This window comes from Podarcis muralis, chromosome 4 (assembly GCF_964188315.1).
Source record: "Podarcis muralis chromosome 4, rPodMur119.hap1.1, whole genome shotgun sequence".
Classification (NCBI taxonomy): domain Eukaryota; kingdom Metazoa; phylum Chordata; class Lepidosauria; order Squamata; family Lacertidae; genus Podarcis; species Podarcis muralis.
The window spans coordinates 41905751-41931983 of NC_135658.1; the positions used below are offsets into that span (position 1 = coordinate 41905751).

General features: G+C 41.7%; 1 protein-coding gene across 5 annotated transcripts in view; it reads left to right on the forward strand.

The window, feature by feature from the left end:
• Positions 1-5500: 5500 nt before the first annotated feature.
• ILDR2 (immunoglobulin like domain containing receptor 2) overlaps positions 5501-26233 on the forward strand; it is a 42976-nt gene continuing 22243 nt past the window's right edge. For 2 of the 5 annotated variants that reach the window (XM_028726857.2, XM_028726860.2), the window contains exons 1-3: positions 5504-5997; positions 20577-20909; positions 21785-21904. In XM_028726857.2, coding sequence (XP_028582690.2) covers positions 5952-5997; positions 20577-20909; positions 21785-21904 — 499 coding nt within the window. In that variant the 5' untranslated portion in view covers positions 5504-5951. Of the gene's footprint in view, positions 5998-18538; positions 18595-20576; positions 20910-21784; positions 21905-26233 lie in introns of all 5 variants that reach the window. The other 3 variants (XM_028726859.2, XM_028726858.2, XM_028726862.2) reach the window with 3 other exon arrangements.

Consider the following 26233-nt stretch of genomic DNA (forward strand, 5'->3'; position numbering starts at 1 on the left):
CAATATTCTGGAGGCAGGACCTACTGTAAAGTGCAGTGTACATTGATGGTGCCTTATCAATACAAGTATAACAAAACCAGATATGTTGATGATAGATAGGAGCAGAGATCGAACACTTACAACCCTATCCTGTATATTGTGGTGTTAAAATAGATAATCTAAATTTGAAAGCTTGCTGTGCCCTCCATAACAGTGGCAGCTAGTCTGAAAATATTATCAGGCTGTGCATCTCTGCCAGGAGAAGGATGCTATCCATGCTCTCAGAATGGCTACCACTGAGCCCTGGATTGCACCAGTACATGGTAGTCAGTATTAAGCTGTCCTTATTCAGAAGCACCTCTACAACTCATTACCTCAGCAGCACGTAAAGACATGCAGGCACACATGAACACATGCAGACAGATTGTACCCACTTTACTGAGCCTTATGGAAAGGAAAGGCTGCAGACTATAAATTGACTAGATTCAGCCAAGAACAAAAATATTTGTCATGAGGCAAAGTAAGTACCGTAAGTGCTTCAGCAGCAATTTGTTGTGAATGTGCTAGTGATGAAAGAGAGATTCCAATGTGGAGTGCTAGCAGAGGAAAGCTTTTATAGTGTATGGCAGTCTTAAAGAAACTGACTGAACAATATGAAGTCACTGCAGTATTAAATGGTGCTTTTTGTGACATGCTGGCCTTTAGCAAATATAATGAAGCAATTTAGCAGCAACTATTTGTTGAATGCTGCCTCACGTCTCAAAAAGCTATAGAAATCACAGTTTCTATGGAAATTGCTACAAGGTAAATCCAGAGTGTGAGCTGTAGGGATGTGCAGACGAAGACAAAGAATCAAATAAAGATTCAAGGGGGAAGATTTTAAGTAAGGGGATGTATACCCTACCATTTTCTTGCAGCTCAAGCTGCCATTTTCTTATACCTGACATAGCGTAGCCTAGGACAAGTTGCTTGTGCCCCTATGCTCCTAATATTTGCAGACATGCAGGTGAAGTGTTGATGCTGGCCCACCCTGTGCCATCATTCCCCCATGTTTAGAATGGCATTCTTAGATGCCTTGCATCCTTCTTTTTAGCTTCCTACCATGTGGGAACTTTAGAAAAGGAAAGTGCAACATATGGAGACAGCTTATATGGAAGCCTGATTATGCAGATAGAGGGTGCAGATGTCAGGAGTCACAGCATGTTGAGAGAGGTGGGGGGGGGGAGGGAGAAACATGACTATAGTGAGAAGAAATTAGAGATAGAGATTAAAGCTGATAAATTAGGGGGAAAGGAAGAATAACTGGGCAGAAGAGCAGCTTTTATGGTCTGCAGCATCACTTTGATAGCACTGTATTACTCTTGCTCTTGCAGATTGCTAGGACACTATTACAAAAAGGGCATCAACAGTTCAAAACCATTTGTTCACAGAAGTCCCAGTTTTGTTTTGGTATTGAATTTAGTGTGGTATTCTTTCTCAACTCATTTTAAGACAACCTTCACCAGCTTGGTGGTCTCCAGAAGTTTTGGACTACAATTTCCATTAGCCTTGGCCACCTCAACAGTACTAGCTGGGCCTGATGGGAGTTGTAGTCCAAAACATCTGAAAGGCACCAGGTTGGCAAAGGCTAGACTAAGGTATTTCCAACACTTGATTTATATATTTTATTGGTCTAACAGAGGTTTGTTTACGAAAAAGTATCAGTGTCTAATTGGAATGTGTTACACACCAGGACAATCATGCTCTTTCCTGTATCAGCCAAATATAAATCCTTTAAAGTCAGTTAAGAACTGCAATTGGTGACTGGGATGGGATCAGAGAGATTCAAAATTAAACTCCATTATACAATGCAGGCTTGTGCTGAATAATGCAAAACTGTTCTTCTTGGCCCAATAGTGGATTATACGTGCACTACTAAATAATTGGCCGGTAACTGAGAGAGAGGTTTTACAACAACATGTTTTTTCCCTACTGAAAATTAAAAAGAAGAAGAAATATATCACTGTAAAGAGGGGGAAAACACTCAAACCCTCCCTAATTTAAGAAAAATATTGTTTGAGCTGCCTGGAGTGTAACTGAGACAGTACAAACACAAGAGTGTTTGTCTGGTAGATTTCACCCTCGTCTTGGGACAGAGTCCTATCAGATCAACAGAAAAGAATCTCTGTTCTGTAGTATCACTGAAGGTCCATAGAATGGGGCCACACAGAAGCAAAAAGTATGCAATGTGGTATTGCTCTTCCATTGGCCCATTCAAATGCTTTTTCAAACAATGGGAAGGCACACAAGTATACAGATAAACAGACATACAAATAAACAGGTGATGACAGCTGTTGGCTGGGAAGTAGAGCTATGAGACAGGTTAGCACTCCACATCCTGACCTAAGTCAGGAACCAAAACAACAGGACTGGGGGAAATGGTGTGTCAGGAAGGTGCTTGTTCTGTTCCCCACAAAAATGACGGGTTCATACCTCCATAGGGAGGCTTATGGAACTCTGGTTTTCAAATTAATTTTTAAGCTGAGCAATCAGCATGAATGTCAGAAAGGAGGAGAAGGAGGCCAAAGGTCTATTCTGTTCTGTGGTTTGAGCTACTAGGAGAATTAAATTGTTTGTTGTGCTTAGCACACAGAGCCTAACTAATAATAAACTCAGAACACAGGGGTATTTTAAAGTGAGAATAAATCAGCATTGCACACAGAACAATACCACTTCCTTGAATTGAGAATATATTTCCTGAGCGATGAGTCAAACTTTATTTTCAAGAAAGGTGGTCTTTGCCAAGTTTGCTTGCCAGCACTGGAGGGAAAAAATAAATACAGAAAACATTAACCAAATACTTATGTTTATAATTTGGGAAAACATCTGCAGATTTGTTCCAACAAGGAGCTACGAGTTAGGTTTTGCTGTTTAACAAATAGTTGAAATAAGCAGAGAAAAGGAATATCTAATTCCGTATCTTTGTGTTGTGAAGACTTGACTCTGTTCTATACAGAACTTCACAGATAATATTTTATGCATAAAATAAGGAATCAGTCTTCAGCTGGTACAAATCAGTCTAACTCCATTCTTATCATGAAATGTGTTACTGTGGTGCCATGATTCATGCCTCTGCTGAGAAAGTGAAGGGGTTGCATACATGTGGTATTGTGGTAGGTGAACTGCACAGTGGAATTTGTAGTTAAAGGCATAAAATGGATCTGGGAGGAATGGCAAAGAAAGGGCAAGGCTGAAGTGTTTGGAGAACAGCAGAGTTTAGCTTTAGGCTGCATACACATCACGGTACTGTTTACTCTGGCTCCAATGCAACACCCACTGTCTGAAGTCAAGTACACATGACGTTAGCCACAATCCATGTATCCTGTAGCTTCTTGAGAAATCCTGTTGATTGATGGACTTTTCCTCAAACCAGCTTCCATCTGATTTGAAAACGTAAGCCACAGCCTAATGATTTGTGCCTTTGTGCCAGCAGATCCCTACAATCTTCAGAGAAGGTCCTGCTGACTATACTGAAATCAGTGGGGTGTCTGTGTCATCACGAAAGAGGGTCTTCTATGTTGTGGCACCTAACATCTGAAATACACACTTGGGAAATTGGGTATATATTAACTGTGATTTCAAGAGGCATCTGAAAACCTTTCTGTTTAGAGAAGCTTTCCCTGACTGCAGATTTTTTTGATCACATATTGATCAGTTTTTGCTTATTGGTATTCTGAAATTTTAATTTTTTTTTAATTGTGTGCTACTTTGATGTGTTTATTTTTTTGCATTTTTCATCTGTAAATTGCTTGATTGATTATATTAAGTGCTGTATAAATATATAAGAAAGGATTCATTTAACACAGTTATCTACTAAGCCGCATCAGTACCATTATTCCCTCCCTAGGTTTGAAACCAACTGCTTAACTAGCTGACTGATTTCTGTTACTCTTTTTCTTCTACAGTGACAGCTGTCTCATTCCACCGCTTACTTGACAGATGCTACAAAAGATAAAAGTTTAATACAGCACTTTCATGTTGAGCATTTGCAGATATTACGATTAACAATTCATGGAAAATCTTTCATAGTTTATACCTTGTGCATTCTCAGAGCAAATCCACAAGGTAGGTCACAGTTGCACACCTTTTATAGGGAAGGAATGGAGGCTGAACTCAAGGCAGGCCACATAAACAATCCATTACTAAGATGGGATTTTATCCCACATGCCTTAGATCCAAAACAAGTTGGACGTAGACCATCAATGGACCACTTCTTTGACACTTTTCTTTTAAATACATTGTTATAGAAATATGTTTTAGTCACAGAAGCTTTGTGGGTGTATCTCTGTTCTGCTAGCAGAGGGGGAATGAAGGCAGAAAAGGGCGGTGATTTGGGGAAGAACAAGGAAGGCAAAAATCTATGGTTGAAACCCTTTAGTAAAGAGCATGGCAACAGCAGCTTTAAGTAACACATGATTTAGCAACCCCCCCAATCTATCATTTAATTGTTATTCAGTGAGCCAGAAATTTTCTGTGGGTTGAATCCAGACTTAATCATGCATCAAGTAAACCCATTGAAATCAAAGGAATTAAGTTAGCAACTTAAGTATGATCAAACAGCAGTTGGTAGAGCATAAAACTCTAAATCTCAGGGTTGTGGGTTCAACCCTCACATTGGGTGAAAGATCCCTGCACTGCAGGGGGTTGGACTAGATGATCCTTGTGGTCTCTTCCAACTCTGCAATTCTATTATTCTAAGGCTGGATCCAAGCCTGATAATTTAATTGTTAGTGGTAGTACCTGTTTGTGCCAGGAAAAAATTCAGGTTAACTCAGACTTTTAGGCTGAGGTAACTATTGCCATTCCTATTTTGTAGTTGATAAGTGCAATGCCATTTAGAATGGGAGAGGTGTTCTGTGCAAGTATTTGATGTGCCTTGATCACTGCTGGAATAGTCCAGAAAGTTCAAATCATATATATTTTATATTTGTGCACTATCTTCTTTAGAATTGTGTAAATATAAAATCATTGATATATAAATAGTTATCTGAATGCATACCAAAAACACTCCTGCTAAATTTTGCAACAACACAAAGAGATTTTGCCATTAGCTTCAGTGAAATGAGATAAGGGAGGGGGGGAATAAGAGATAAGATAAGACAGAACAGGGGGATAAAAGCCTGCGCTGTTCTATTGCTAGCTATAACGTGAAAACCGTAAGAAACTATACATAAGAAGCCATTTATTGGAAGAGGAGTTTTAACTAATGGTGTTTGGCTATCTTGTTCCTGCACATGTGGATGGATATACAGTATATATATCTGCACCAGCGAAGGATTAATGCATCCGGTGCTGAGCATTTATATGTGTTTTCTCTGCATGCCTAGGAAGATCCCTTTTCAGGTTTGGGACCACATGCTCCTTCTTTCCCCTCAGCTTCGTTGGTACACATTCTTAGATCCGGCTGCTTGTTCTCACTAGTCTTTCAGTTACACCACTTAGTCCTTAAACACGAAGACTGCCCAGTGTGATGAACTCCCTCCAGTTCCTGGACAGCTTCAATGGGCAGCCATGTGATTTAGAAACTCCTGCAGCCTCGGAATTCTGGTTGCGGGGGGCGGGGGAGGAGAAGACTTAAAACCTTGGAAGTTTTCAGCCCATTGTCAATCCGAGCTTGGTTTGAGGACTACAGCTGACTAACGGTGATTCCCCCGCCACCGTCTTGCCTGCGATGCATAAATTACGACGCAGGGAGCAGAATTCCCGAAGGAGGGCAGTGCAGCCCCCCTCCCCTTAGCAGAATGGTAGCTCCCATTCAGAACTCTCTGTCTATTCACACGCTGAGTTATGTGGCGGAAGACCCGCAGATAACGGGAAAGAACACTTGAGGTGCCAGCCGCTTCGTAGCGGGGAGCCTCATTTTTTACTTTCCTGGCTCCGGTTTCTCCCCCTCTCTCCCCTTCTTTTCCTTTCTGGAGGGACAGACCGCGAAGATGGATGGAGTCTTACTAGGCTGGACTGCTTTGCTGTGGCTAACAGGTAAGGGATTTCATGGGGATCAATAACTTTTTTGGATTCCCAAAGGAGTTGCCTGCCTTCTCTCCCTCTCTCTCCCCCCCCCCCCCCAGCTCTGTTTGTGTCGTGTTGCAGCAGGTTTCAAGCTTGTTCAGCAAGTGGGAGGCACGGAAGGGAGGGGGTTAGAAATGTCGAACAAATAGTAAACAGCATGTTTGATTGAGGTGCCCGTTATCGGTGTTGCAGGCACTAAACTGCTCCACACCCCCGCAGCGTATCTCTTTCTAAAGGGGGGAAATGATATTTACTTCACCCCCCCGCCCCCACTTTCCCTCCCAAATCTCTTTCGTCCTGATCTGATTCAGAAGCAGGCGAGCTCAGCCTGGGTGTGGGTTTTTAGCGTGGCTGTCTTTTCCCCCAGGGTGCCACCCCTGGATTTCTTTGGAGTTAGTTGGATGTGGGGGAAAACATCTTTCGGAAATGTATTGGGGCATCGGAATTGGCAAGGTACGCTGCAGGTTTTTGTGGGCTCCCAGGCAAAGCTCTCTGCTTGCAGATGACCTGCACAGACAGATTGATAATTAAGGCAGAGTCATTATTACAGTACTCTCTTCGGTTCTGAATCACTAACTCTGATTAATGTCCCAATTTCACTCATACACATGCATTATTTTTTAATTTTTTTTGAGGGGGTGTTCTTCTCTTTTTTCCATAGATTCTAAGTCTATTGACAGGGTTAAACGGGCAGCTTTCCCATCAAGCGATAGAAATCTCTTCTCTGGCTACATGTGCCAAACATGCCCCCAGGACCACTTCTGCAACTGGGTGTGTGTGTAGAAAAACATCCAAATGTCACCATCCAAGCAACCCTCAGCTTATGAAGCTCATTTTTCTAGCTCCCAGGGTCCCAGGCCACCATTTCCCCCAGCAGAGTTGCTTGCAGAGAATTTGTTCAACTGAGGTTTCTAGTCCAGGGAGCTATGTGGCTATCCTCCCCTTGAGCTTGCTAATATCACCCACCCCACAAGCTTGCTACCCACCCTGGTCTCAATCCTAAACGTGCCCTATGTAGAAGAGTTTTCTGTTTCTTCCTTTCCAGCATATCTGCCTGCTGTACTGAAAAACAGAGCCCAAATCCTTCATCTCCATCATTTGGGGCCTGAAGTTTGCTGGTTTACTAACCGTTCTGGGCTCACTTCCACACCTTGCCTTTCCTGAGCCACTGCAGCTCATTAACCCAGCCATCCCATTTCTGGATTGCTGCAACGTAAGCATGCCAGCTGGAGCCAAAGAGGCCTTGCTTGAGTTTTCAGACCACAAGGATAGCCTGCACCAAGGGATACCAAGAATTGGGACACTAAAGCAAGCACTGAGTAGCTCACTAGTCACCAGGGATCCTGTCCCTGGCATTGCACAGCACAGCATAGCACAGCACATGCATGAACTAGGCTGGCTGGAGTCAGGATGCTGTTTTTGCTTCCTGCAAAAATCAGGCAGAAGTTATGGGTGATGATGGGGCTGTCTGTGTGTTGACCAGCAGGTTATGGTGGTGGCACTCATGTGGGTCCTTAAGCCTCTCTTTGGTCACAAGGAAATGCCCAGTTTTGCTGACTGTTAATGCCCATCATGTCTGTTGAAATTTTGGGAGAACAGGCCAGCCCCAGAGATTGTGTATGTGCGTGCTGAGGTCTAGCCTAAGTGAAAAGGCTAAGATGACGTTTTGCCAATGGAAAACACAGATTGTATTGGTTGGATTAGCAGTTCTGCTTGCTCAGGGGAAAAGAGTGTCATTTCCTCTTTCTTCATGGAAAAGTAGTTGCTTACTTTGGTCAGTAGAACTTCCTCAGAAAAAAAGAATTCATTGCTGCTATTTCCTGTAAGGTTATTTTGGCAGCAGCTAGCTTTGCTTCTCGCATATCTCTTTCTCCAGGTTGTTTTCTGTGGAAAATTATTGCATTCAAAGCAGTGTGCAGAGACTTCCATATTTATGGTTACCTACAGTAAAATAGATACTTGCATAATTTTCACACATGACGGTGTATGCAAACATACACAGTTGTTTTCCTTCATCCATGCAGAAATGGTGCCCTGTATGAAGATGCCCTCAGGTAATCCTCTGCTAATGTATGAATGGGGAGAGGGGAGGGAAATCCCAGGAATATGTGTCAGATGAGTATTTCTATGAGTGTCATCAGTTCACTTTTACAAGATACTGAGGAGGATGTTGCCTTGGTGCTAAGCTACAGAAGATTCTAGGAATTGCTGCTTTGCAGTATTGAATTTGCACAAATAGATTATGGGAAGAAGCACAGGAAGCAAACTTGAGGGATTTGGCTGTTCCTACTCACTTTTGTATGCACAACAGCCAGCAACCCATTGTAAGAATGGTTCTTTCTTGCACCCTATTAAGAAAGGCGGGAAGGAGGTGGGTTTATGGCTTTTCTGTGGATAAACAAAACCAGACTGGGATAGCTCAGTTGGTAGAGCATGAAACTCTTAATCTCTGGGTCGTGGGTTCAAGCCCCACATTGGGCAAAAGATTCCTGCATTGCAGGAGGTTGGACTAGATAACTCTTGTGGTCCCTTCCAGCTCTACAATTCTCTGATTCTCTGATTCAAGCATACAATATAACGTTGCCTACCTTGCTGCTTCTGCAGAGAGGTCATGTGGGGAGAGGGCTATAGCTTAGTGGTAGTGTGCTTGCCTTGCACGCAGAAGGTCACAGGTTCAATCCCTGGCATCTCCAGGTAGGTGCTGGGAAAGGCTTCCTTCCTGAAACGCTGGAGAGATGCTGACATTCAATGTAAACAATATTGAGCTAGATGAACCAGAGGGTCCGATTCGGTTTAAGGCAGCTTTCTATGTTTCTGGGAGGGAGACTTTTCTTGCATGTGGTCTCTAGCATTCACTTTCATTTCAGTATTGGAACCAAACTAGACGTGATGTTGTTCACACATTTAGTAACTGAATGAGTCTTTTTAAACCCTTGGTGATAAGAAACACTTACTGCATCAAGTCAGCTTTGGTCAGATGTGTGCCGGGACAGCCATAAAAACAAAAAACCTGAGGGAATGGTGTTAAGCATGACACTGTTTGCACATAATTTTTTTTACACCATCCCTAAGAGCTTTCCTTTTTCAGTAAAATGATATAGTTGCAAATAGGTTATTGGAGTCTGTAATACCCCACAATGTGAAGCACATAACACCAAAAGAACAGTTGACAGTTTTATTTTATAATTGACAGTTTTATTTTATGTAAAACATTTTCTCAGTCATTCCAAAAGGAGTAGAATTATTCTCAAAAGCTGTAAGAATAAAACATAATATTTTTCACTAGGCTCAGAAAGTGGGTCCCTGCTATGCAGCAGGGCAATTCACACTTTATCATGATTGAGGAATACCTGGAACATAGGATTGTAGAAGGTTGACAGATAGTTTATAAATTTTTCAGCACTGTAAGGTGTGCATTTGATGCAAAACATAGATGAAAGATTAAAATATAAATAAATTTATAAAATGTGATAGGGAGCAATGTTATTACTTTATTGCATTACAATTTGTGTAAATGATATTTTACATGGATACTCTACTTGAAAGTTGTCAAAACCTACAACTAGTACAGTGGAGCTGAAGAGGGCAATAGAGGGACATTATATGAAATCAGAGAAGGTAAATTGTGGGAAGGGGGAGGCAGAGAAAGTTGAGGCAACCAACAGAGAAATTTAAGAGTCATTTCACAAATTGTGTATGGACTCCTACAGATGATTGCAGCACCAGAGTGCATTTCTTTATGGAGTTATTTCATCAGGCTGAGAATGTCTGCAAGCCTCACCTGCTGTATGATCTCAGGCCCTACAGAAGATAATGCTGCCTACAGCCTCAAAAACAATGCTGACTTATAAAGAATCTTTCGTATGACATACGGGAGCCTGAGAGCCAGCTTTCCAACACCACATTTTATATGCCCTGCCATTATCCTTGGGCCCCACTGAGGAATTTCCCCAAAGTACTGAATAAATTTCCTATAGAAGTGCAGGAGTAAATCTATGCAGAAACACCACAGGAGCCTTGATTTAGATCAGTAATACCACAATATTGCCAACATTTTAATGGCTGGTTTAGAACAAACCTTCCTACCATCAGCTCCTCTACAGAGCTTCTATTGGGAACATTTTCAGTGTCTGCACTCACATAGGAAGAAAGCTTTTGAGAAATTTCACAATTCCATCCAGTAATTTCCTCCTCCCCATTAACTTAAGCCTGGAACACTTCATGCAGGAGGTTCTTTTCCTGGGTTTGCAGTACCAGGAATGCCCTTTGGGGTTTGTAGGGGCTAGGGCAAAGCACACTGTTTATCTGCTCCAGCCTTAATCTCCCCTCTGCCCCCTCGCTCTTCTCCATGAGGTTTGTGTCCTCTTCCTGGTGTTTTTTTCTTGTTTTTGCTGCCCCTTTGGCAGTGACAGTACCAATGTGGCTCTGTGCCTCTCATCTACTCTCTCCATGTCTTGTTCTAGGAAGGGTGGAAGTAGAGAGCTTTGTTGTGTGGGCAGAAGGTGGCAGGGCTGGCCAGGCAGTGGGGCTGTCAGTGGTGGCCATTGGTATGTGGGGGACAGATCCCAGGGTAGTTGCCCAATTGCTGCTCTCTGGATAATCCTGTACTGTACAGTTCAGTCCAGTCATGCAAGGGACATATAAGCACCGCCTTAAACCAGAAACTGATTCACCTCTGTGCATTCCTGCAAGGTTCTAGTTTCCATCTACAACATAGATGCATTGTCTGCAGGCAGGGCCTAAAGTGTTTGTTTCAAACAGAGACCAACACTTGCAAAATTTAGCTCTGTCTTTCTTCAAAAATAATTCTCAGCTGGGGAAGTCAAGAAGCAGATTAGATAGGCAAAACTAACATTTCTGAGCCACCTATTGCAGCAACGTCCCAGCAGAAAAATTAACAGAACACCATGTACAGTGGTACCTCCGGTTACATACACTTCAGGTTACATACGCTTCAGGTTACAGACTCTGCTAACCCAGAAATAGTGCTTCAGGTTAAGAACTTTGCTTCAGGATGAGAACAGAAATCGTGCTCCGGCGGCGCAGCGGAGCAGGAGGCACCATTAGCTAAAGTGGTGCTTCAGGTTAAGAGTGCTTCAGGAGGCTCCATTAGCTAAAGTGGTGCTTCAGGTTAAGAACAGTTTCAGGTTAAGTATGGACCTCCGGAACGAATTAAGTACTTAACCCGAGGTACCACTATTGTCATCTGTAGGTCTCAGCTTTCCCAGTACACCATCTTGGGTCCATAGCCCATTCAAAACGATTATCCTTGTCTAGAGTGGTAGGCCTGTTCTAGCTTACAGATAGTTCATCAGCCTAAAGCAGAGGTTTTCAACCTTTTTGAAAGGCTCCATTGACCAACTACATTCTTCCTGTGGCTCCCCTGTGAGGAAACATGCTCTAAGCCTGAGAAGCCCAGTTATGTTGCCCCTTGCCTGTAGAGCTGGCAGCCCCTCACCCCTTTTCAAACACCCTCCACTTGTGGTGTGTTCCCTCAGCCTCCTCTCCCCTTCTCTTTCCTTAGGAGTCCTCTGGGCAGCCACCCTCCTGCCCCAAAGAGAGGTGCCTCCTCACGCCGACTCGCTTGCTTACTCCGAGGCTGCTTCAGCTCCTGGCAACCAGCACCCCCTGGCCAGCCCCAAAGACACCATTGGTCTGGGGAGCTTGTAGTCAGGGCCGCTGCAACAAACAGCCACACAAACCTATGAGTGGCAAAGACATGAGAGGGCATGGGGCGCGGGGAGAAAAGAGGGAAGGAGACCACTGTTGCCCGCGGCACCCCTAACCATCATTCAAGGCACGCCAGTTGAACACCACTAGTCTAAAGTAATTGCTCCCCAGTGAAAAAAGACACCCTAACATAACATACAAATATGGTATGGTGCTTCATGTCATTGGTATCAGGTGCAGGCCTTGCTTTTTAGTTTTCTGATTTCGGCATCTCTAGGAGTTGGAAGCTTTCAATATAAACTTGAACAGCCTCATTAAAAAAGGGGCAACGCTTCTATGGGCAAAATAAGGGCTCAAAAAACTATGACTAATGTGCATTTTACTCTTGCTCTTATCCTGCGCCCTGATTTCTGTTATCTCCATTGCACAGAAAGTGCTGTTGCCAAAGCCAACAACTTATTTCCTTTTTTTTTTTTATAATAAATTTTTATTAGTTTTCCATAAATAAAAAAGAGACAAAACAAAGACATAAACATAAACAAACAAAAACACGACTTCCCCGTACCACCCCTTTTCTGCATTCTTGTTTCAAGATTTTTCAGCAACCCTCTGATCATAACTTAAATATATTTCATGTATTTAACTTCAGTTAGTTATTAATACAACTGTAGTTCTTTATCTCTTATAACTCTGAGCCCCTAATTTTCCAAATTACAACAGTTTTTAAGATAAACTTTAAATTTGTTCCAATCTTCATCCACCGCCTCTTTCCCCCGGTCTCGAATTCTGCCAGTCATCTCTGCCAGTCCCATATAGTCGATCACCTTCGTCTGCCATTCTTCCAATGTGGGTAAATCTTGCGTCTTCCAATACTTTGCTAGAAGAATTCTTGCTGCTGTAGTGGCGTACATAAAAAATGTCCTATCCTTCTTTGGCACCATTTGGCCCACCATACCCAAGAGAAAGGCCTCTGGTTTTTTAACAAACGTTCTCTTCAGAACTTTTTTTATTTCATTATAGATCATTTCCCAGAAAGCCTTAATCTTCGGGCAGGTCCACCAAAGGTGATAGAAGGTTCCCTCCGTTTCACTACACTTCCAACACTTGTTGTTGGGCAAATGATAGATCTTTGCTAACTTAGCAGGAGTCATGTACCACCTGTAGATCATTTTCATAATGTTTTCTTTTAAGGCATTGCATGCCGTAAATTTAACACCAGTGGTCCATAACTGCTCCCAGTCAGCAAGTTCAATGTCATGCCCAATGTCCTGTGCCCATTTAATCATATTAGATTTCACCATTTCATCTTGAGTATTCCACTTCAACAGCAAGTTGTACATTCTTGACAAATTTTTAGTATTGGGTTCTAACAGTTCTGTTTCTAATTTTGACTTCTCCACTTGGAAGCCTTTCTTTCTGTCCTGTTTGAATACTTCATTTATCTGTCGATAATGTAACCAATCTCTCACCTTAGACTTCAGTTTCTCAAAACTCTGCAATTTTACATTTTCACCATCTTGTTCTATAATTTCACAATATTTAGGCCAATTAGAACCCATATTCAATTTTTTCACCTCTTTTGCTTCCATTGGTGACAACCACCTGGGGGTTCTACTTTCAAACAGGTCTTTATACTTAATCCAAACATTATACAGAGCTTTCCTCACCATATGGTTCTTAAAACCTTTATGCAATTTTACCTTGTCATACCATATATATGCATGCCAACCAAATCTGTTGTCAAATCCTTCAAGATCCAAAATGTCTGTATTCTCGAGGAGCAGCCAATCTTTCAACCAGCAAAACGCTGCTGATTCATAGTAAAGTCTTAAGTCCGGCAGGGCAAAACCCCCTCTATCTTTCGCATCTGTTAATGTCTTAAATTTTATTCTTGGCTTTTTGCCCTGCCAAACAAATTTCGATATGTCTTTCTGCCACCTCTTGAAACAGTCCATCTTGTCTATTATTTGTAATGTCTGAAACAGAAATAACATTCTAGGCAATACATTCATTTTGATAACAGCAATTCTGCCTAACAAGGAAAGTTTCAGCCTTGACCATATGTCTAAATCTTTCTTAACTTCTGTCCAACATTTATCATAATTGTCTTTAAAAAGATTCACATTTTTCGATGTCAAATTCACCCCCAGGTACTTCACTTTTTTTGCTATCTCCAAACCTGTTTCATTCTGGAATGTCTCTTTCTCTTCATTTGTTAGGTTTTTTTCCAAGACTTTAGTTTTTTGTTTGTTCAACTTAAATCCTGCAACTTGACCAAATATCTCGATCAGTTCTAAAACTCTTTTTGTACTAGTGATTGGCTGTTGCAAAGTCAAAACTAGGTCATCTGCAAATGCCCTTAATTTATACTCTCTCACTCCGACCTGAATTCCTTTAACCAACTGATCCTTTCTAATCATATTTAGCAAAACCTCCAGAACCAGTATAAAAAGTAGGGGGGAAATAGGGCATCCCTGTCGTGTTCCTTTCTCTATAGCTATCTCTTCCGTTACCACATTATTCACAATTAGCTTTGCCTTCTGCTCAGAATAAATTGCACCTATACCATTTTCAAAACCCCGGCCTACCCCCATCCCTTGGAGATTCTTTTTCATAAAACTCCAACAAATATTGTCAAAGGCTTTCTCCGCGTCCACAAAGATCAAAACCGCTTTTCTGTTAATGTTCATTTCCAACAGTTCCACGATGTCTATTATGTTCCTCACATTGTCAAACATGTGTCTTCCCGGGAGAAAGCCGGATTGGTCCTTATGAATCTCACCTGTCAATACTTTCTTCAGTCTTTTTGCTAAAATGTCTGCAAAAATTTTGTAATCCACATTTAATAATGATATCGGGCGGTAGTTCTTAACCTGGTTCTTTTCAGTCTCGGTCTTTGGTATAAGTGAGATAAAGGCCTCTTTCCACGTTTCAGGTGCCTTTTTCCCCTCCAATATTTCATTACAAACTTCTTTCAGTGGTTGCACTAAACCTTCTCTCAAAGCTTTATAATATCTAGCCGTCAGTCCATCTGGTCCTGGAGACTTTCCCAGTTGTGCCTTTTGAATGACCTCCTCTATTTCCTGTTCTGTTATTTTCTCATTCAGAATCAACTTGCCCTGTTCTGAAATTTTCGGTAGTCCATAATTTTTAAGAAATTCTTCTATTTCTTGTTCGTTTACTGGCCCTTGTGTGTATAATTTCCTAAAAAAACTTTGGAAACAGTTACTTATCTCATTTGGCTTATGAACATTCTTTCCCTCTATCTCCAAACAAGTAACTGAATTCAATTTTTGCCTCTTTTTCAATTGCCATGCAAGGAGCTTCCCACACTTATCTGCAGACTCAAAAGTCCTTTGTCTCATTTGTTTAATTTTCCATTCTATCTCTTGATTTGTCAGTTCCATATATTGCGTCTGATAATATTTTATCTCTCTCAAAATTTCTTGAGACTTTGGTTTTGACCTCAGTTTCTTTTCTCCTTCCTTCATTTTTTCTAAAATTCTTTCTTTCCTTTCATTTTGCTTTTTCCTCTTGATTGAATTCTGTTGTATCAGGAAGCCTCTCATCACAGCTTTACTCGCGTCCCAAATTGTTCTTTTTTCCACGTCTGTTCTCAAATTTATCTCGAAGTAATCTTTCAATGTCTTTAGGGCCTTTATACAGAATTGTTCATCTCTAAATAGGGAGTCATTCATTCTCCATCTAAAGGATCCAGTTGTTGTCATTTTCATTTCCATCTTTACGGCATTATGGTCGGAGCAGGTTTTTGGGCAGATTTCTACTTTTTTAATCTTTGTAGCCATCACACTAGATACCCAGATTTGGTCGATTCTCGTCCATGTCATTTTAGATTCCGAGAAAAAAGTTCCCTCTCTCTCGAGAGGATTCTTTGTTCTCCAGATGTCGATCAAGTCCATATTTTCCGTCATCTCGAAGAAAGTCTTTGGTAATCTTCCTTCTTTAGATATTGTCTGTCTTTGTGCCTTGTCCATATTTGTAGAGACCACTCCATTCATGTCCCCCATCATTATTATTTTGCAGTCGAGATAATCTAGTAAGGTCTCATGCAACTTCTTAAAAAATTCTGCCTTCCCATCATTTGGTGCATATACTCCAATTATCAAATATTTTTCCCCCTGGATCTGTACTTCAATTGCCAGGTATCTTCCTTCTTCATCCTTAAATTTTAATTTTGGGTCCAATTTTTCCTTTGCATAAATCACTACTCCTCTCTTTTTTACTTTATCGGAAGATATAAATTCTTGTCCCAATCTTTTGTTCACCAACAATTTCCTGTGTGCTCTAGTTATATGAGTTTCCTGTAGACATATCAGATCCAGTTGTTCCCTTTTCAAAATGTGGAAAACCTGTCGTTTTTTTCTGGGATGGTTCAAACCGTTGCAATTCCAGCTTAGAAGTTGCAGAGACATTTTGTTTGTTAGATGTTTGATCCTCCGACTGCTCCAAGTTTTTCTTCCTCTTCAGTTGGCGGTTGTGGTAGTCCAAATGATAGATTTGCAATGTCCGTCAGCCCTCCTCCTTCTGATGTTAATCCTTGTCCTTCTCTTGCCGGGTCCACCGTACCTTTCTGTAGGTCCTCTAGGTTTCTCTCCAAAAAGTACTCTTTCTCCTGTACTGTTCTTATTCTTACTTTCTTCCCTTTGTAGTTAAAGTACAACCCCTGTGGGAATTCCCACCTGAAGGGTATGAAGTTCTTCCTCAGCAAATTGGCAAGGTCTCTATAAAAATTCCTCACTTCCAAGATGTATTTAGGGATGTCCTTAAAGATTTGGACTTGAATGTTTCCAATCACCAAAGCTTTTTGATAGTGAAGGTTCAATATCTTGTCTCTTTCCTCTTTGGTTCTAAAGGTGATCAGACAATCCCTTGACTTCTTGCTTTGCTTTCTACCAAGTCTGAAAGCAGTTGTTATCCCCACTTCATCTTCCTCCAGATCTCCTTGCCAATTTTCCAGAATTGCCTCTGTGAGAAATTCCGCCAGATTGTCCTCTTCTTTCTCTGGAACCTGTCTAAATTTCAGATTTCGTTCTTTCCGTTGTAATTCCAGTAAGGAGAGGGCCGCTTCATGCTCATTCACCTTTTTCTCAATCGGCACAAGTCTTTCCTGTGTCTCACCTGCAACAGATTTTGCACTCTCTGCAATTTTCCTTGTTTCTGAAGATTCCTGGATCAGTCTATTTATAGATTCTGTGTTTGTTGCCACTGATGTGGTATTCAGATCCAATCTTGCTGTAAGTTCTGTCAATTTCTTTGAATTTTCTGTAGATTGCTTTGTTAAGGCCTCAAGGGATTGATTTATTTTAAGCAGTGCCTGTGTCATAGATTCCATTGATGCTGCTGTCACACTGTCCGGTGCAGGCACTGTGTTGCCAGAGATTGAACCTCTTTTCTTTTGTGTTAGTTTAGCTTTAGATCTGGTTCTTATCTCCTCTGCCGTGCCACTCATATCCCAAGGCCGTTCTCACAGGAAAAACTTGCAATGGAAAATCCCACTATTAGTCAGATACTTTGCAATTTTTCCCTCTTAGCCCTCAAGAGGGAGCAGTTAAAAGTTTCCAAGTTAGAAACAACAAAGAGGCAGAAAGCCGAATGTAGAAAATCTCAAGTCCGCCATTAAAGTTGTAAAACTTTTTCTCCAATTTAAATTTGGTTAGTCCAATGTCAGTAACAAAGTCCCATTCAAATCTTAAATGTCTTAAAAATTTTTCACCATTTAAGGTATAGTCTATATCCACTTCAAAGTTATTTTAAAGAACAGTTTTCCCAGTGTTAAGTCCTGGCAGGTCGTCCCGGGGATCAGAGCAGTGAAAAACTTTGTTTCCCTTTAAGTTAAAAGTATCTTCACAAGACTGTCTTTTTTTCCCCCTTCTCCTGCCAATCTGGAGGGGAGAGATACTTTTGACAGCTCAGGTTTGACAGTTCGCAACTAAGTTTCTAATAACTGCAGCGAGGTCTTTCGTTGCTTTAAATTCCTGCAGTCCGGGGGGGGCAGACTTCCTTATTTTTTGCCCTCCCGGTTTCAGCCAAATTTTCTATTTTTAAAGGTTCCTGATTTTTTTTTCCCTTCTTACTCACGGGAATCCAGTCCAGATTTTCTTTTCAGGAAGGAATCGGCGCTCTCCGCTAATGGCGACGCGGCTTCACTCCGCAGGCTGGGTAGCGACTCTCAGCACCGCGCTCACTCCCGATGCCGCTCCGGAGCCTTTAAAAAGGCTCTTTCACAGTACCGGGGGGCGCAAAGGTGCCCACCGAGTCTCCTTGCTCTCAGGCTTCCGCGCCTGAGATTTTAGGGGTCCCCCACTCGCCGTAGCGGGTAAGACCCGAACTTGCGGAGCAGTCCTTCTCCGGAGCTCGGAGGTAGGACCGCCATTAAGCGCTGGCACCGACCGGAAGTCTCGCCAACAACTTATTTCCCCCTAAATTTAATTCCTCTTATCTTCATCTGTTTAGAGTGGATGCATGCAGTCAGGTTCTCCTCTGATTGTTACAATTATCATGTTAAGAGTCTGGTGTTTTGAAGCTTCCATTATATGTTTGTTCACCTCAGGAATTCAGTGAATGCAGGTAGTAGTCATCAGTAAATGAAAGGTTAGCCTTTAAAGAGACTAACATGAACATGACATTTAAAAACTTTGTAGGCCCGCTGAATCTTCACTTGAGCTTCTTCTTTTCTTTGCTCACATCAGTTCCCCAGTTCTACTTTTTGTATTAACTTCCCTCCTGTATTTTGTCAGTTCCTGAACACACTCTGTTCATACTAATATTATAATTGGTTTTTCTTTCTTTCTTTCAAATCTACTCCTACAATCTCTGCAAGCAATTCCTCATCCCTTCTCACCATGAGGAGGAATCTCACCTTTCTTCTTCTGAACTGTGAGCTTGTTCTTTGCGTTGCCTTATTTAGACTTGTAAATATTTCAGGAACAGAGGGCTCATTTGTGAAAAGTCATGTATGCATTAGTGGTGCCTTAGATGCTTTTAAAGCCATAGCTTTGCCAATGGTGCAGATTCATATGGGGGTGGCTCAAGTGATATTGCTTGCATTGTCCAGCTGTTCCCTTAGATGTATGTAAGAGCAACACATTGTCTTTCAACCAGCACTTTTTGCATTGTGAAAATTTGCCCTATAATAAAGAGGGATAATGCGAAAGCTATTGATGGAGTTCCATGCATGTAATTAGTTCCCATACATCATCTTTGGGGTCTACTGTGCCAGCATAGAATGCAGCTGTTCTATCACTTGGAGAAAATGTATTGTTAGATTATCAGAAATGTTTATTTCCACTGATTGCTAGTGGCTGAACAACTTGTTCCTTTCTCCCTTCCTCTCATCCTTCCACCTGGATGAGGATTTTTGGTTAGTTCACAGGCTATTAGTATCAGTTTCAACAGTACCTGCCCCCACCCCTATTTCAGTTTTCAATGTGGTTTGACACTGCTGCCACTTTTAAAACATTAACTGGGTTTTGTGATTGTATAGAGATTTCTCTTTTTTTTAAAAATAATTCTTTATTTTTTGGGATCTCTGAAATTAAGAGGCAGAATATAAATATAAGCATATAAATATGCTATGATATTCAGCAGCTAGTTAAGCTAGGATTAAATATAAAGGGTAGTATCCCAAAAAGTTCTACTCAGGGGAGATCCTTGCAATTAATGGAGCTAAACTAGTTGTGTTCATCAATTTAAGTGGGTCCAGTCAGTAGGATTAAGATTGAACACCAGGGTGTGAAATTTCCCCAAGCCTGCAGAGTTAGGTTTAGACTTTTTTTTTATTGATTAACTCCATTTCTGACCTGATTCCACACAATTTTCATTATTATTCAAAGGCTTCAGCATTTTATCCCATTTATTTAAGTGAGAATAAACTACCTACATGTTCACTACTTTGGAAATAGTGTATGGACCAGGCTTTTTAGTTCCTTGGAAGCTTGTAATACCTTTCCCCATAATAAATCTGTAAGTTTTTCCAGCATAGCTATTTACATCAACCTCGGAAGTTTAGCAAAATCAAAGTCTGAACTGCAAGGCAATTCTTCAGCCAACAAAAGTGTCCAAAATACATATACTAGGAAAGGAGTGTAAAAAAATGCACATATAAGTGAAACTAACAGAAAAAAACGCACTGTATTAGGGAAAATTGTCGTGCAAAAATTCGTACCTTAGGATAAATTTGCACTAAAATGCTGGTGAATTTTCATGTTGGCTTAAAAAACAATGCAAACTCACATGGAGAACTGAATTTATGGTAAGACTGGAAAGATGATAACCAAAAATTCAAAGTGACATTTTCAACCATCCATAGTGAAAGCTTTTGATGTTCCTGTGGCTGCAGCAGAGGTGAATTGGAGAGCACGTGAGGCCAAGTTTTGCTGCGGCTTGTTCCTGTCATGACAAACTGCAGTTTACCTTGACGTCTGAACCAGCTCAGTACAGTGGTATCTCGGGTTACATACACTTCAGGTTACATACGCTTCAGGTTACAGACTCCACTAACCCAGAAGTATTACCTTGGGTTAAGAACTTTGCTTCAGGATGAGAACAGAAATCGTGCAGTGGCGGCGCTGCAGCAGCGGGAGGCCCCATTAGCTAAAGTGGTGCTTCAGGTTAAGAACAGTTTCAGGTTAAGAACAGACCTCCAGAATGAATTAAGTTCTTAACCTGAGGTACCACTGTATTGTTTTGATGCATTAAATAGCACTATTGCCTTGCTGCCAGTATTTCTCCAGCACATTTTCTTCTTAGCACCAAAAGCAGATGGCAATCTCCCATATAACATTCTGTCTTGATCAGAACCACTGAACAGATGGTTGATACCTCACAAATCAATAACGTTCATACTTTTTGTCTTGTAGCTGTGACTGAAGGGCTTCAGGTCATGGTGCCGGAAAAGAAAAAGGTGGCCATGCTCTTTCAGTCTGTCGTGCTTCGATGCCACTTTTCAACTTCCTCCACACAACCAGCTGTGGTGCAGTGGAAGTTCAAATCATATTGCCAAGACCGCATGGGAGAAGCTCTGGGAGTGGTCTCTGCAGGCTTGCAGGCTGTGAGCAAGAGGAACCTGGAATGGGATCCATACTTGGACTGTGTGGACAGCAGAAGAACGGTCCGCATTGTGGCTTCCAAGCAGGGCCCGTCAGTCACAGTTGGAGAATTCTACAAGGGAAGAGATGTCACCATTCTCCATGGTAACTGCCTGCCTAGCAGTTTATTAATTATGGGAAAGCTTCTTTGGCTATTATGAATGATAGAAAATTACATCAGTGTTTTGGATCTCTCTTACGAGGATCAGTGTGCTTATTTAATACTATATATTATAGGCATGTATATTCCACTCTTGTCATATTCCCAGGGCAGTTTACATTTTAAAAACCTGCAAAACAGTTAAAGTACGAATTTCAATAAAACACGAAAACTAACAAGACAGAGAGATCTTAGATGTAAAAACGTCTAATGGCAGTGTAAAACAATAAGCAAAAATTAAGTTGTAAAAACCTTGGTAAAATAGAAGATCTTTTTCTTCGTGTGTGTTGTTGAGGTGTATGTCCCTTCCTAAAGAAATAAAAATTATTCACAATCACTTTGCATTGCATGAAGGCTTTCTTGTGATCTGGAACCCTGACCACCCAGATCCTAGATTCCAAAGAAGCCACTGCATGTTCAGCTATATGTGAAGGCCCCCTCCCTACAGATGTTTGTGTTGTATATGTGGATTGGGGCAGGAGCCTGTATGTGAATAGGCCTATACCTTGCTTCCGTGTTGAAGGGCATGGGAACAAATGGCATTGTGATATAAGTTTATATGTGTCCTACTTTCATTGTGGAAAAGACAATCTGGTGTGTTCCTCAGTAAATAGGAATTTGGTCTCCTGGATCCAAATCACTGTCCAGCAGAGTTTGCTGACTCTCTGGAGTGCACTGTGGCTCACTGGAGTGTGCTTATTTCTCTAAGGAAGAAAAATGCACTCCTGCCAGTAACAACTGTTAGTGAAAGCCTTGTTTTTAGTCCTTCACCTTTTCTCTGTGTTTCTGACTCTACTATTTCTCTTACATTGTTTTTCAGATGCAGACCTCCACATTGGAAAACTGATGTGGGGAGACAGTGGGTTGTATTACTGCCTCATTATCACACCTGATGATGTGGAGGGCAAGACGGAAGAGTCAGTGGAGCTGCTTGTTCTGGGTGAGCTATGTTCTCAGCTTACTTTTCCATTCAACACAGCCTACTTCTCTACTAATTTCTATGTACTTATCTAAGGTCACATCCACGCCATACATGTAAAGCACTGTTATACCATCTGGTTCCTACCAAAGAGTCCTGGGAAGTGTAGTTTGTTAAGGGTGCTGAGAGTTGTTAGGAGGTCCCCTATGCCCCTTGTAGAGCTACAATTGCCAGAGTTCTCTGGGAAGAGGGAGCTATTGGTAAACCACTCTGGGAATTGTTTTTAAATGCATGACATTAGTCTATACGTGAAAAGATTTGCAACATTTCCTGGGTGTCCTTCTCTGTTCTTTCTGTTCCTTGCATTGTTGCTTTGTGTCAGAGCGAAGCTGATCTAAAGAGATACAAGCCAGTATTGTTTTGCAATCACCACGCACTGTTGTAAGGCAACATGTAACAAAGGATGGAGAGTGCCAGATTCTTTCCTCCTAAATTTAAATGATAAAGTTCCACTGAAGCAGTATTCCAAGATCAGTGTTAACTTAAATGATTGTATCCTGTTTTCTTTGAAACTCCAGATGGCTCACATTAAAACAAAAATAATAAGTGCATAATTTAAAATACTTTTACACTAAACGTTGCAGTGCCAACATGCACAATGAATTTCATTAATATAGCCTACAAGTTAAAAACACAGCTTTTGCATTGTTTTCAAAATTTAAACAGCTGTCTAAAATTCTTAGAAAAATTGGGCAGAGAAATAACAGTTGTTCAAAAAAAATATTAAAAAACAATAACACCCCCCTGAAATGGTGGCATTGGTGTAAATGGTTTGCCAGGTATCCTATTGCCCTTTTCTTCAAACTACAATGCAAAATGGCAGCCCTGGAAGCAGCAGAAGGGAACTTTGGGGCAAATTTCTACAGCATGAACTGTGCAAATCCAACTTCAGTGGTGCCTGATCAGTTCCCAGATGTTTTCAGCAGATTCACTGTGGATGTCATATGTTGGTTCTATCAGCCACAAGTCACTTGTAGGACCCAAAGGTCACCTTCTGCTGCAAGGAGTCCTTCTGTTTCATGAGCGGAAGGGTAACTTTTGGATTCCACAGTCTCCATTAGATCCACTTCACAGACTACTGTTAATACGTCTGCAGATAATTTTGGCTCAACTCTATTTTAAACCATCATGTGGGCGGTCAGAAATAACCAGATGTAAACATGGGTGGACCTGAAGTGCTGTGGTGTTTGGACATCTGATGCGCTTCCGTTTGTCCCACTGGGTGGCCGGCAGGGGAAAAGGAGAGCAGCAAAGAGTAGGAGCATGTCTCAGAGAAGGCAAAGGCAAGGTTCAAAGAGGCCCTGCTATATTCAGAAAGAAGGAAGAAAGGTCAGGTTCAGCCCATTGCTGAGCCACACTGGAGTTCAGGCAGGAAAGAGGGGAAACTAGTTAAGGGACCTGAGGGGTTATCTGGGAGATTATGATGATGAAGAGAGATTATGTTTGTGTCACTTAGCGATACCCTGTGATGAACAAAGTCTTGGACTCGAAAGAGAGAGAGAGAGAGAGAGAGAGAGAGAGAGAGAGAGAGAGAGAGAAGGATCCCATACTCCAAAATAAGAAGCTGGCTAGGCCTCTGAGGGCTTTCCTATTTATTGGAAGTTTCCTGTTTCTGGCACCCCTGATGAGATAAAACCTGCTGCGCCAATACTGACTCCCTCCTCAAGCATGTTCATTTAGCATGTATGCTCTTTGTACCCATTTGCACAGGTGCCCTCCAGAAATCCCAAATTGGCCACGTTAGTTGGTAGGAGGTTCCCCTCTGCTTCTGCTCTCACAATCCTAAAACCTGAGGTTGCTCAATGAAATCAGTTCGCAGACGATGTAGTGCATGTCACACACAATGTATATAAAGTGTGGTAATGGCCTTGGGTTTAGATGGGATTACATAAATATCAGTGTAGTAGGAGTGAGTAGGGCTATCAAAGGATGTTAGTCATAATGGCTAAGACTGCAGTCCCGGGGCCAAGTACAACTAAATTCAGTTTGGCTTATTTCTACGTAAACATGCATAGGATTGCGTATAATTGGAACTTCCACTTCAGAAGCAGCTTATGTTAGTTTCTGTTTCCTCACTGAGCAGCTGCTTGCAGTCACAGGACTATTTACATTCCAGAGTCCAGATACTGTTGGATACTCACGGGAAAGGGAGACGGGATGTGACGTTACTGGTTTCTTGTTTCCTTTGTTTCTTTCGTTTCTTTTGTTCAGTTGCTCTCTGCTTCTCATAGAGAGAACATGTATATTTCTTTGCTCTCTGCATAGCTTAGTAATAAAGTATAGCAATGTAGCCCATACCTGCCTCATCCTTCCGTTGTGGACTTTGTTGTTTTAATGCTCTGCTGGGTGGGCTCAAAGAAGATGGGCCATATCAGCTCGGATTACCGGAGCTGAAATTCCAATATTTTTAACACCCGTTGTTATAGGGGAGGGCAGCATCAGGGGTCTCTATGCCCTGCTTTGGGCTTCTCAGAAGCAAATGATTGGCTCCAACTTGGTCTGATCCAAGACCAGAAACATATACTACTTATATTTTTGTAAAAAGGTAAAGGTACCCCTGCCCGTACGGGCCAGTCTTGACAGACTCTAGGGTTGTGCGCCCATCTCACTCAAGAGGCCGGGGGCCAGCGCTGTCCGCAGACACTTCTGGGTCACGTGGCCAGCGTGACAAGCTGCATCTGGCGAGCCAGCGCAGCACACGGAACGCCGTTTACCTTCCCACTGGTAAGCGGTCCCTATTTATCTAATTGCACCCGGGGGTGCTTTTGAACTGCTAGGTTGGCAGGCGCTGGGACTGAACGACGGGAGCGCACCCCGCTGCGGGGATTCGAACCGCCGACCATGCGATTGGCAAGTCCTAGGCACTGAGGTTTTACCCGCAGCGCCACCCGCGTCCCCTATATATATATTCTTGTATGTGTGCATAATACATTATAAAAATGCATTTTTTTGTTTTTTGTTTTTGCACACCCAGTAGTATTTCATTGCCAATGCTTAGCATTCTTCTCATCATTCAAAGGAGAAAACAAACACTTAGAAACGACCATTTGTTCAAGGTTCTGTAGCTTCTTGGGACATTTAAACCCCATCCCACTATTAATGAACTGTAGAAAAGGCTTAGATAAAATATCTTAGTTCTTGGAGAGTCAGAGTGAGAGGCTTTTGTTTTTCTGTTTGCTGATATTCAGATGGGAGGCTTATTCCCTTAGAGGGGGATGCAAAACTAGAACAGGAAAGGGATTAGGGGCTGCCTATAAATTATGCAACACCTTGGGGGCTGCCTTATCCCCTGGACTTATGTGAGAAGGGTAGCTTTATATGCGGCAAGAGTAAAGCACTTGAAAATCATGAAATATGGGTTATTTAGGAGCAAATAGATGTTTATGGGTCATCCTACATAACTGAGATAATTTAAAACATTCCTACTTCACTAGCCTCTTGACAAATTTATTTCAAAAGTTTTATTTGCTCATTCTGTGCAATATTTCTTAAAACTGTAGAAGTAGAAAATAACTAATCATAAAGACAGAGCAACAACTGAATCTTTCCGATTGAGGCAGGAAACACATATATTCTGATTTAGATATATAAAAGTGAGCATGCAGTTTCACAAGATTTTTCATAAGTGCATTTGTAGAAAACCAAGACTTTATCAAAAGGTTGCTCACTGGCATCACACTGCTTGCGTGTGGTGGTTATACTGTACGTCTTCTTGTTAATCAGTCAAATATCTGACATTTTAATTGCAGAAACCTAAATTTCTGGCATGTTATTTAAATCCCTCCTGCAAAATACTGACAGTTTGGAGGTGGCCAGAATATCTCCCCCCCCCCTTAGGACAAGAAATGGGAAGATTCCCTACCATCAGATTTCAGAAAGGGTCGTTTTGTCATCACCAGCTATGGAAATACACCTTCTTACTTTATCAGTTCATGCCTCCTGTCTGTGTATGTGTTGATGGGATACGTTTACAATCACATTGTTGGAAATGACACCAAGGGTCATCTAGTCCAACCCCCCGCAATGCAGTAATTTCAACTAAATCATACATGACAGGTGGCCCTCCAACTTCTGCTTAAAAACCTCCCAGGAAAGAGAGCCCACTGCCTCTCATGGAAGCCTGCTCCACTGTTGAAGAGCTCATACTGTCAGAAAGTTCTTCCTGATATTTATCCAGAATCTCCTTTCTTGTAACTTTGAATCCATTGGTTTCCTGCCTCCAGAGCAGGAAAAAACAAACTTGCTGCATCTTCCATGTGACAACCCTATAGATATTTAACAGAACAGGAT